Source organism: Drosophila tropicalis, unplaced genomic scaffold (assembly GCF_018151085.1).
Source record: "Drosophila tropicalis isolate 14030-0801.00 unplaced genomic scaffold, ASM1815108v1 contig_952, whole genome shotgun sequence".
Taxonomy (NCBI): Eukaryota; Metazoa; Arthropoda; class Insecta; order Diptera; family Drosophilidae; genus Drosophila; species Drosophila tropicalis.
The window spans coordinates 231,733-244,392 of NW_027173453.1; the positions used below are offsets into that span (position 1 = coordinate 231,733).

At 39.7% G+C, this 12,660-nt stretch overlaps 1 protein-coding gene across 2 annotated transcripts in view; it reads left to right on the top strand.

The window, feature by feature from the left end:
- The first annotated feature begins 6,299 nt into the window (after positions 1 to 6,299).
- bi (T-box transcription factor bifid) overlaps positions 6,300 to 12,660 on the top strand; it is a 59,875-nt gene continuing 53,514 nt past the window's right edge. For both annotated transcript variants that reach the window (XM_068302255.1, XM_068302256.1), the window contains exon 1: positions 6,300 to 8,291. In XM_068302255.1, the coding sequence (XP_068158356.1) occupies positions 7,204 to 8,291 (1,088 nt within the window). In that variant the 5' untranslated portion in view covers positions 6,300 to 7,203. The remainder of the gene's footprint in view (positions 8,292 to 12,660) is intronic.

Below are 12,660 nucleotides of genomic sequence, written 5' to 3' on the forward strand. Positions count from 1 at the left end.
ACTGATTAACTTTTGTGTGTTGAGCTGCAAAAACAAAAACAACAACAAGCAAAGGATGCGTGGCGAATATAAACAGACACACACACACACACACACACACTTGCACACAGAGATAAACAGAGAGCGCCAGACAACGAGTCTGGCTATGTGTGTATGTGTGATAGACAGGCGTAAAGTTAATTAAACAATAAATACACACTCTCTCACACACACACACATGGAAAGAGACGCGTTAAAAATGGCGAAAAACTACGGACTACACTTGGCAGCGTGGCGTGAAATTCAACACAATACACTCAAACATACACAGACACAGACACACACACATGCACATGCACATGCACATGCCCATGCACACATGCATGCAGTGTCTGTGTGTTGTTGCACTGTAATTGAGCAATTGCAGTCGGGCCCATCCACTTGACGCTCAAAAGTAGGCAACACTCATCAGCCAGACATCCAGCCACATAGACAGACTGAGACAGAGACAGAAACGTTATGACACGGAGAGCGCGCGCGAGAGAAAGAGAGAGAGAGAGCGCGAGAGAGCGAGCGAGCAAGCAGGATAGAGAGCGCGAGCTGAAGCTTTTCAAGTGTCCGTGTCCGTGTGTTCGTGTGTGTGTGTGTGTGCTTTGTTGGAAGCTGCTGCTGCTTGCTAACGGTAATTATTTAGTTCTGTGTAAACAGAAACAGGATCAAAAAGCATGTTTGGGGCTGCTTATTATTACGGAGGCATGAGATGTTGTTTTTTTTCCCTCGATTATAACTAATTCCAAAATATCTTGATGGAACTGGCTGCAGCTCAAAGGATAACAGCAAAACAACTGCACCTTTTGGAACGATTAGCTAAATTTCAAGTACATCAACTGGGATGGGAATGGAATAGGCTTATTAAGAGTCGTGGGCGCAACCAGGTATGGGCAGGGGAGGGCAATTTCCTTGAGTCCTGGATGAATAACGTTTCCCTAAATGAACTTTCAGCTCTAACAACTTTTACTTATCACTCTTTTCGATTGATACATGACTTCTTTTACTTTCCCCATTGAACAAGCTTGGAAAGAATACAGAAAATGAAGGAAAATAATTGCTAAAAAAACAACTACTTTTGTGGAATTAAATAGTAATTTAATATTGGCTAAGGATTTTGAACTTGAAAACATAAAACCAATCAGCAGAATCATACCCAAATGGCTTCGGTAGTTTATGGCTTTTAATTAAAGTTATGTACATACATACATACATATGTACATACATACATATATGTATATTTATCTTGCAAATCTATTTATATAAGAAACATTCACATTTAACAGGCCTGTTCAACATTTGCCTCCAACTTTAATGGCAAAGAAGCACCCACCCACCCACATACATATGTACATATGTATTAACGTCTATGTATGTATGTACTTATGTATACACTTGTATTAATTTACACATTGTCTATATCTGAACAGTGGCGGATTCTCGGGGGGGATCTCAATAAAAAGAAATCAGGATTTAACCTCTGAAACTGGTCAATTTTCCCTTCGAAATGTCCCCCCCATGACCGATTTTTCCCATCTAAATAATGAGCTAGATCCGCCACTGTATGTATGTATGTATGTATGTACATACATATGTATGTATGTATGTGTCAGTCTGGGTTTACATAAGGCTAGACATTTATTACATCGCTTTTGTTTCTTACGTAGAGTTTCTTTGCTTTTCTTTCCTTCATGTTTACTTGACACATGTGTGTATATACACACACACACACACACGTCACATACACATGTAGGCTGATACTTTGACTTGGGTAAACATCCCATTCATTGTTTTTGACAGCATTGAATTTCATTTTATGCTAATTTTATTGATTGTGAGAAAAAAATGGTTTACCCGAAATCCTCCCGGGAATTTCAACCATTTCATTCCACGAGAGACAAATTACATACAATTTCTTATACATATTTATGTATGTTTATTTGATTCTTAATACAAAATATTACATTAGAAAATCTTGGTATAATTAACTATATCATTTCCATTTCGCATCAAGACAAAAAATTTTGGGATGAATTTCGAATTTTCAATTCCAAAACGTAAAAGGAACCGAACCCAATACTTTGGGGGCGTGTTGTCGACCTGTCTATAATAAAATTTCCCCAAACGCCTTAAAATTTTCCAAATTTCACTTGAAAAATATTCAAACTAATCACTAAAAAGTGCGAAAAGTGATCCATTTATAAGTTTTTTTAGCATACATTCAAATATATTCCTTAAAAATGATTGAAACCTTTCTTGGTTTCCTGTTTTATAGAGAGAAATATGGTCGTTAAGGTGGGAAAGGGGGGGAGGATGTGTGTTTTTCTCACCAAAGTAGGCCAAAATTGTTTCTAAGTCCCTGAAGATAAACATATTGTTAGTTGTGAATTGAATTTAAAGTCTTTATAAACTTGAAGAAATGGGCAACGGAATCACGAATGGATCCCCTGGGACAGCTTTAACGAGGTAGATGGATGGAGTTGTTATTTTTTTTGTAAATATTTCACAACAATCTTGTCTGTTAACCGCAAATGAGAGATGAAGATGGAAAGGCAGTCAAAGTGTTAAACCATTCCCATTTGTCGTCACCTTTTAACGTTCCATTCGCCAATCCCTGCAACCCGCTGCACCTGTGCCAAACCCTTCCCATAAACATATTTAGATAATTTAACGCGCGTTGCTCGTAAATTTTCACACACACACACACACACACACGCACACAGACAGTCTTATAAAAGAACTAAACAAACAGGGCAACTAAACCATGTTAAGCAAATAAACATGCCAACACTCACACAAGTACACATAGAGATAGCAAGTGAGAGAGAGTGAGAGAGAGAGAGAGAGACAGCAGCCGCCCACGCTTAACCCCACACGTAACCCTCCCCCCACCCCCCTTGCTCATTGCAAAAAGCAGCCAGTCAAATAAATGCCGACAAATAAAGTTTTTCTGATAATTATGAGCCAGCCACCGGCATGTTGTGTGCATGTGTATGTGTGTGTGTGTGTGTGTGTGGGGGGGACAGGAGGTGTTTCTGTGTGTGTATGTCTCTGGGCACATACATAAACTTTTAATTAGCTACAAAGCGCCAACCAAAAAAAAATCAGTCATCTAAAAGAGAGGAGCTAGAGAGAGCAAGAACTAGAGATGCTACAGAGAGAGAGAGAGGGAACGGCAAGCGACGTCGACAAAGAGAGAGAGAGAGTGAACGCGAGAGCTTTTTACAATTTAAATACACCACACAGACACACACACACACACATGCAGGCAAACTAAATCAATACACCAAACAAGAGCAGATGCTGCCTCTGTTTTTGTTTTTGTTTTTGCTGTTAAGACAACGTCGCAAAGTTGCTCTCTTGGAGAGTATAAACGTTTTTGTTTTGTATTTGTAACGCTTGTTGGCTCAAAAGGCGTCAAGCAGCATTTTGGTTGGTTGTTTTTTAACACCTTTCGCTTTGGCTTGGCATTGCTCTTGGTGGTGATTCGTAAATACCACCATTATATCCAATTTGCATGTGATCATGACCCACTGTCATGCAAATGTTTCATTCATAATAGTGTGAGAGTGTGTTTGTGTGAAGAAATTAAATGTAAACTATTGCAAGTGAAAACCTTTTTCTTAGCAATCAATTGATTCTATCGAATCCAAAATCAACTCAATTTGATATTTGGTTTGCTACCTGGATATCAATTAAGCAATTTCCTTTGATTCGTTTCATTTCTAGCAGTTGCAAAACACACACACAAATCGTATCAAAATCCAAATTTGCCTTTCACCTTACTATAAGGACGAGAGTCCAGAGCCTTTGCATCCTCGTTGTCTTTACTTCACCACAGCTAAGCTCAACAGAAGCAGCGCTGCGGCGCAGAAGCCAAAGCATCAGTAGCAAGTGGCGACAACGTCGAAGCTGACGATGGCAGCGACTGCGACAGCGATGACGATGACGACGCTGCTGTTGTAATTTTTCACACCACACACATACACACAAACACAAACACACACAAATGCCCGAATGTTGTCACCTTTTACAACTACAACTACACAACTAGAGACAGACGAACGGTCGGTCTCTTGCTTCTTCTTCTTCTACTTGTTCTTGTTCTTGTTCTTCTTCGTTAGCTACTTCTGCCATTTCACTCATACACACTCACACTTGGGCATACACAGTGGTTTTTAGGGACGTACTCGCCGTCGCCGCCGCCATTGTGAGGTGTCGCTCTCTGTAAATGTGTGTACCTGTTTGTGTGTGTGTGTGTATATTTGTGGTTAAACTTGTCACACAAGCTGGAGCACAACAACAACAACAACAACGACTTCAGCCTCGGTAAAATCTTCGTAGTCGTCGTCGTCGTCGTCGCTTCGACTGTCGTCTTCTTCTTACGCACATGCCAACCCATATTGCCAGCCAGCTCACACTCATACACACACACACACACGCAGAGCAAACAAATATTGTATTGGTATTGGTGTGTTTGTGTGTGTGAAAACGTGTGACAAAATACATTTGCGTTGCCGTTTTTGCTTTTTGGCGCCGTCGCTTCTTTGTCTTCTATGTGTGAGTGTTGCTGTATTTGCCTCTCAATGTGGCTGTGTGTGTGTGTGTGTGTGTGACTTCTGCTTGAGCTTTTTGCTTTTCATTTGCACGCTTCGGTCTTCATAGCGCCATCTCTTTTGCACTTATGCCAACCAGAGCGCGAGGGAACTGGTGTTTGCGCAAACTTAGCGTCAAGTTTGTCACACGCTCACCAAGCGGCACCTACAGCGTCAGTTTTGCTTCGTTCGTTTTTTCTTCTGTTCCTTTTTTTTCGTTCAATTTTTTTTCGTTTTTTTATTTGCTGCTCTTCTGCTTTTTCGCACTTGCGAATTTTCGTCTCGATGTTTGTGTGTGTGTAAGAGTCTATATATTGCTTAGGCATCGGCGACGTCTCGTCCATATAGAAAGACCCCAAAATACATAAATCTCTAGCATTTCATTTTTGGACGGACAAAAGCTGCCAAAGTGGCTAACACGCGTTTAGGCCATCCTATGTACATATGTACATAAAGGAGTTTGGGATTTGGTTGTCTTTTCAAATTAAGATTGCATAAGACACTAAAAGTGATTTATTCCTACTGCAAAAGGATCTTTAAGTTGGACAAAAAGCAAAAATTATTAAAGTCAGAGACTTGATTAAATCTGCCAAACTTCTTATAAGAAAATGTTGAGAGAGTATTTTGAAATATTTCTATTCATGCGAGTCTTAAAATAGAGTCTGTTCTTGCTTCTTCCCTTCTGCAAAGGGCTGAAATAAAAGGTCACTGTAGGTCACTTTTGGTATTTTAAGTGTTATCTCTTATACCACCTAGACAGCGGCTTTGTCCCCCTGTAGTGTGTGTGTGTGTGTGTGTGTGTGTGTGTGTGTGTGTGTGTGTCGGTGTCCTAGTTGAGGACATTTATCAAGCTTCCGTTAGTCTTCTGCCATTTCACCCATCTTCATATCCATCTCCATCTCCACCTCCAACTCCAATTCCATCACAGCATTTGACCATTGAAGCGCATTTTTCGCTTGCGCGTCATTTGTCAACTCGACTCTTCCTTACCCCAACCCCAAAATCCCCTAGAGTTGGGTGGCATTTTCTTTTCTTTTTATGTTACATACATACATACATATACATTTTTTGGGCTGTGATTTGCCGCTGCTATGATATTGTCGCTCACATTTTTAGCCATTTTTCTGGCGCACTTTGTGTGGTGTCAGCTGCCTTGTTACTTCTAACACGCACACAGATATACATATATATACATATACATATACACACTCACACTAGCGCGAGAAGCGTCAACTCAACACTTTAGGTTTGAGTTTTTGGGTTTTCTTATTGGAACAGCGCCTGCCCTGCTCTCACTCTCACTCAGGGCTCATGTCTGGGGAACAACGGCAACACCAACACCAACATCAACACATACAACGACAATTCTCATTCACTCACTTACTTACTCACTCACTCGCACGCCCGCCGTTAGACCCAGCAGGGCAGAGCTTGCGCGTACTCAACACACACCACACACACACATACATACTCTCTCACTATCTCTCTCTCTCTTTCGCTCGCTCCCATTCTCTCGCATTGTCGGTCTCTTTATCTCTCTTTCTTGCTCGCTTGCCACTCGTTGGCCAGCCGAGACATTGTCGCCGTCGGCAGAGCGCAGAGTCAGGCGGCAGAGGGCAAAAATTTACGGCGAGAGGTTTACAGTTTGAAAGCGACCGGCGTGTAGTTCGTATCGGGCGTTGTTGTCGTGTGTGTTGTGTGCCTCTCCAACAACTGCATTTCTTTGTCGTCGTCGTTTGTTGTCGTCGCCTTCGTTTCTTTCTTTCTTAGCTTTTTGGGTTTTTTGTTTTGGTTTTCCTGCCAATACAATATCCATACCTGATTTCGGTGTTTTTTTTTTTTGTTTTTGTATATACCTAAATATATATATACATATATAACATTTTTTTTCTCTTGATTTTGGCACAAATAAAATAAAAATGTGTTAAAAGAACAACAACAACAACTATTAAACAAACAAAATTCGCTAAAGAAGAACGAGCAGAAAGCAAAAAGCAAAAAGGGAATACTGTTTGAAGCGTCGCGTGCGTTCGAAAAAAAAGAGGTTTTGCCGCCGCCAAAACGAAAGCGCCATACAAGAGAGTGTGTGTGAAACAGAAGGAAACAACCAAACAATAACAAAACAATAGCAACAACAACAACAAACAACAAAGAAAAAGTTATAAATCAATTAAATTTGTTTTTTATTTTTTTTTGTTTTAGCATGAAATACAAAAATTTTTGCTAAAAATCTATAAAAAATTGTAAAGAAAATACAAAAAGAAAAAAAGGATGCAAATTTCTGAAACTTGGGCCCACAACAAAAGAGAACCCAAAAAGTGAAGTGAAAGTGACGAAGAAGAAAGAAAAAGAGTACGAGTAACGAGTACCTGTCGAACAAAAACAACAACTTTAACTGTGACAACAACAACAACAACAACTATAACAAAACTAAACAAGAAACATAAATAAAAACAATTTAAATTGAAAATTATTGGAAACGCAACAGAAACGCAAACACAAACAAAAAATTGTTAAACATTTTTGTTGTCAAATTATATTTTCCTGCATGACGCACAATTGTTGATGAAATTGTTATGTAATGAGATACGACGTCCAGGAGCTGCTACTTCATCAGTCTGCTGAGGATCCATTCGCCAGGTTTGCAAATGGGATGGCATATCATCCATTTCTGCAGCTATCGCAAAGACCCACTGACTTCAGCGTCTCGTCGCTGTTGACGGCGGGTAGCAACAGCAATTCGACAGTCAACAACAACAACAACAGCAACAACAACAACAGCAGCAGCAACAACAATCACAACAACAACAATAATAATAATAATATTAGCGGCGGCGGCGGCGCTGTTGCTCAGGGTTCGCCGTCTCAGTTATCGCCCCAAAGTAATCATAGTAATCACAACAACAACAGCACCAATAATAATAACAACAATAATAATAATAACAACAACAACAACAACAGTAAGTCACATTTGACCACCACCGAACCGAATTCACCAGCCTCATCACCGCCGCCGCTGCCACCGTTGCCGCTGTTGCCGCCTTCATTAGCATCCTCGTCATCATCATCAGCGTCATCATCAACAACAACAACAACATCATCATCATCAGCGTCATCATCAGCATCAGTACCGCCTGCGCCTATCTCAGCACCTGCATCATCATCATCATCATCTACAACTGTACCGCATCCCGCGCAACAACATTCACCCAGCATTGGCCCCGTGCCAGTGGGTCAAAATCTGCATCCACCACCGCCACATTTAGCTGGGCCACCGCCGCCAACATCTCAGCAGCAGCAGCAACAGCAACAACAACAGCCACCACCTCCACCGTATTTTCCCGCCGCTGCATTGGCCGCATTGGCTGGCAGTCCGGCTGGACCACATCCTGGTCTATATCCCGGAGGCGGCCTACGTTTCCCGCCACATCCTGCACATCCACATCCGCACGCCCACCATCCACTGGGAACGGCCTATACAACAGCTGAAGACGTTGTCCTCGCCTCGGCTGTCGCCCATCAGTTGCATCCGGCAATGCGACCATTGCGCGCCCTCCAACCCGAGGACGATGGCGTTGTCGATGATCCCAAGGTGACGCTCGAAGGCAAGGATTTGTGGGAGAAATTTCATAAGCTCGGCACCGAAATGGTCATCACCAAAAGTGGCAGGTGAGCAAAAAAATTAGTTAAAAACAAAAACAAAAACCACAAACTAAATTTAACGCGAGGATTCCTATATGACACTGCCTAGTCTCGCCTAGCTCGAAGGTCGCATATAAGCCATCGGATGGGCCTTCTGCCCCACATGTTTGTATTTGTGTGTGTGTGTGTGTGTGTGTGTGTGCTCTGCTCCTCGTTGTCCTGGCTAAAAGGATACTTGAGCACGTGTATCGTCTCAAGTCTCAAGTTTTGGACAACAAAATGTAGGTGAAAAATGCGTCGTTGTCCCCCCCTTTTAGTCTATTTAATAGGCATTCAAGTCATAACCCTCAATCTGCAGTACCCCATCTCTTCCCTGGCTCCTCCTCCTCCTCCTTCTGCTCCTTTTCGAGATTACCTAAGTTGACATTCAAGTTGAGTTGGCGCGTGAAAATGCGTTCACACCTCTTCCAAGAGCGGAGCAGAGAGAGCTCCCAGACGGAGACATAAACTGTGTATACCAAGGATTCTTCTTCTCAAGATGTGAATGTGTTCAAGCAAGTGAATAAAAAGTTTAAGCAATTTAAATAAAAACAAGTGAAAATTATTGCAAAACCTTTCAAGTGAGTGCTCGAATCGATTCATATTCGAAATAATCATCAAACTGTATCTAAGCCAATTCGTTTTCAAATCCGAATCATAAATTTTAGTCTCTTATCATTCATTCATTGTTCCATATTCCTCAATATCGATAGACCACTCAAGAATTCAAAAGGTTTACTCTTTTCATCAAGTCCTTCTAAAATTCGAATCTTTAGAGACTCAGAGCGGTTTTTAAACAAAATATTCATTTTAATTCATTATATATATAGCAAATCTTTAAAACTTAAAACATAATTGTGATTGAATCTAAAAACCAATCGAAATAATGAGCAGCCAAAATTTTATACTCTCAGTTCTTAAGACATACAGTGGTGGACACGAATTTAAGACGTTTTTTAACGTTAGTTTTGCTAGATCTACAACTTCTTTAAAGAGTTTAAACTTCTATCTGTAATATTTAAAATTTTGGAAAAAAACGTCTTAAATATATGCCCCCCAAAAAACGGACTTTTCTTTGTTCAAATGCACATGTGAAAAAAACGGATAAAAATATGATGACCATTCTTACGGTTCGTAATCTGAACACAATAACCAACAAATTACAGAAGAAATTATTCCATTAAGTTATTTAGGAACCGAGAAAATCAAAAAAAAAAAAAAAAAAAAAACGTCTTAAATTCGTGTCCGCTACTGTATATTCAAGTTTCAACTTCAATATTTTAGCTTTGGATCAGGATTTCCATTCACACTCTTTTTAGAATACATGTTAACAGGATCAAGAACTTCCATTTTATCAATTTTCGGTTCCTAAAAATCGAATTTCTCAAGAGAATCATTATTTTTATATTAGATTTATGTTCGCATTTCGATCTTCAGAGTTTTGACTGATGGCATATTCTTTATATACTCGAAAGTTTGCTTTCTGTTGCTAAATATATAATCTAATTAATAATCTAAAACCAAGTCGACTAAACTTAATAATATTCGAAACTTTATGATTTTGATTCAGATCTACTCAGTGTTGAAAATTCAACTAATTTTGTATATTTAAAGATTTAAAGATCTAACTTTTGGAGTAAACCTCGAATTATATCTTACCAATTCAGTTAAAACTTTCCTAAATATAATTATTAGTAAATGATTAACGTAACGTAATAAATGTTGCTAATTTTATGTTAAAATATAATTCAAGTTTCTTGTTTTTGGAGTTCCATTTGGAAAATGTTAGAAAGGGAATCCGAATCTGTGGTCAAAAATATTCAGAAAAAGGTCTATTTGATGGTTCGATGTATTCGTTTTCAATATTTAAGATAATAGGGAATATTTTGCACTATTTGCAATAAAAAAACACTTGATTTGAATTCAAATTATATTCATAAGATTTTGAATATGAAAAATGGGCTCAAATTCTGATATTTTTACAAAACTTAAGTCAAACAGTGGTCCAAAATGGGTTAAAGAGGTGTAGAAACAATTTTGAAGATCTTTCTACAAATATTTCGAAATATTTTCTTAGTTCATTGAGAATTTTCGTACTGAATATTTCAAAATATAATTTGCAATAGTTTTTCTCAAATCAATGAAAGATTCTACATAAAAGGTCCTTGGGACCTGTTTAGTCTCTTGGAAAGTCTCTTTTTTGCTGTTAGGAAATTTTGATATTATTTTTTCTTCCATTTTCAAACGCACCAAACTAAACAAATTCCATAAGCTTTGTTTTTCTTTCTGTGCTCTTAAGGTTAAACAAATTGTTTGACGCCTTCTCATTAAGCTGCATTTTCTGTGTTACCTTTCAATTTCATGGCCAACTGCAATAGAAAACGGTTATGAGGTAGAGAGAGAGAGAGAAAGAGAAAAAGGCGAAAACAAATATTTGCAAATAGTTTTGCCAAGCGGTAAAAGTTGTGAGTGCCTGCTGCCTGGTCTGATGTCGACGTGGTTGTCGATGTCGATGTCGATGTCTGGCATGGCGTCTGGGCCCACTCCTTGAAGTAGATGCATTCCTTTAACGCCCCCGCCACGCCTAGGCCACCTGCCCACCTCCCTGCCGTTCTCTCACATCCTTGACGCCGGCAAACAACAGGCTAAATATGTAACTTTACATTCAACATTCCGCGCCAACTGTTTATATATGTATGTACATATATATTTCAGTTATTTATATTTTTCTGTTGTTGGCAAAGTTGTTGTAGTTGTTCGCACTTTGGCTAGAAAAGTTGGTTAGTAGTTGGCTGGGTTAGTCGGGACTTGCGGATGGGTGGGTGCTGGTGTGTGCCGCCACCTAATCCTTAAGCTCATTAGCCAGGAGTGCCCAAAGCAGTGGACTTAAGTGTGAAACTAAACCAAGTGGCCATCTACACTTGCCAAATTGGCATAACCAACAACTGCATGACGGGAAGAATATTTCAAGTGTCCTGTATGGGCTTTTATTATACCCTTGAAAAGGATTGACTAAGCACAACACACGAATTAGTTAAAATGAATATCTAAATCCTTTAAATAGGTGAATACAAATTTGAGATTTGATTAGATGAGACTCTCCCTCTCTCTCTCTGTCTCTCTGTTTAGTGCGGTTTATTTCCTGCTAACAAATTTCTAGCTAATGTGTCTAAAATGGAGTTCATGAACTCCACCATCCACTCTCCAACCCCTCCTGACCAAAAGGACCCAAACTTAATGCAAATGCGCGCGTGCAAATGAGTTTATAGAGCGAGAGGGAGAGGGAGACAGAGAGAGAGAACACTTGGAGTTGCAGCTTCAGCTGGATGCAACCTGGATGGGGAATGGGTACGAGATGGTGGGTGGGGCAATATGAGTCAGTGAGCGAGTGAATGAGTGAGTGAGTGCAAGTGAGTGGCTTGTAAAAGTTTTAAGTACTCATTCTCGTACTTTTTGTTTTTTTTTTCTTTTTTATTTGCCACCCGACGAACATTTCACATATGTAAGTTGCAACTTTTTGCACGCCACAAACATTGTTGTTTTTTCTCTCTCTCTCTTGTTGTTGTTGTTGTTGTGGCATTGCATGCAACGTATGAGCAGGAGCCGCCGACAAGTGCCGTTTTGCCTAGTGCGAATAAACCACTGTGACTATGTGGCTAATGTTGTTGTAGTTGTTGCTGCTGCTGCTTTTGCACCAACCATCATCATCAATGTCAAAATGATTGTTTTGTTATTGCCAGCAACCATAATCCGGCAGCACCTACTCCGTCCGCCAGTTCCCCAGCAGTTGCAGCAACCATACAAGTGAAGTGTCAGTATGTGAGTGTTAAAAAACACTCGTTAGGCCACTTGAATGTTGTTTGCCATGGAAAAAAAAACAAAACCCTTGCCACTTTTTTTGACATTCATTTGCATCCAAAATAGTCAATTATGTTTATTTATACCTTTTGTTCCTTCCTTGAAGAGTCAATACTTGTCTTTTTGATGGATGAATATGATTATTCATATTTCAAATCGAATCAAATCAAGCCTCAACATCAAATGACACTCCATTTGCTCTGACCCATAAGTTTTTCCGTTGGGCAGACTTGAATAGACCGTAAAGTCGTGGGGATTTTACACCTAGACAAATATCCTTCAAATCTTAGAAAACTGTGTTCTGTCTCTTAGCTGAGAGTATGCCGGAAACTAGACTCTCTGATGCTCAATCCATAATTCTCTAGCCTAACTCCTCTTAGACCTATCCAACTACCAGCCATTGCTTCGCCTATTCCTGGACAGATGGACAAGAAGAAAACAGATTTTCCATTTTCAAAACGCTCTCGTTGTGGTGGTCATCAATTTGCTATTCCAATTT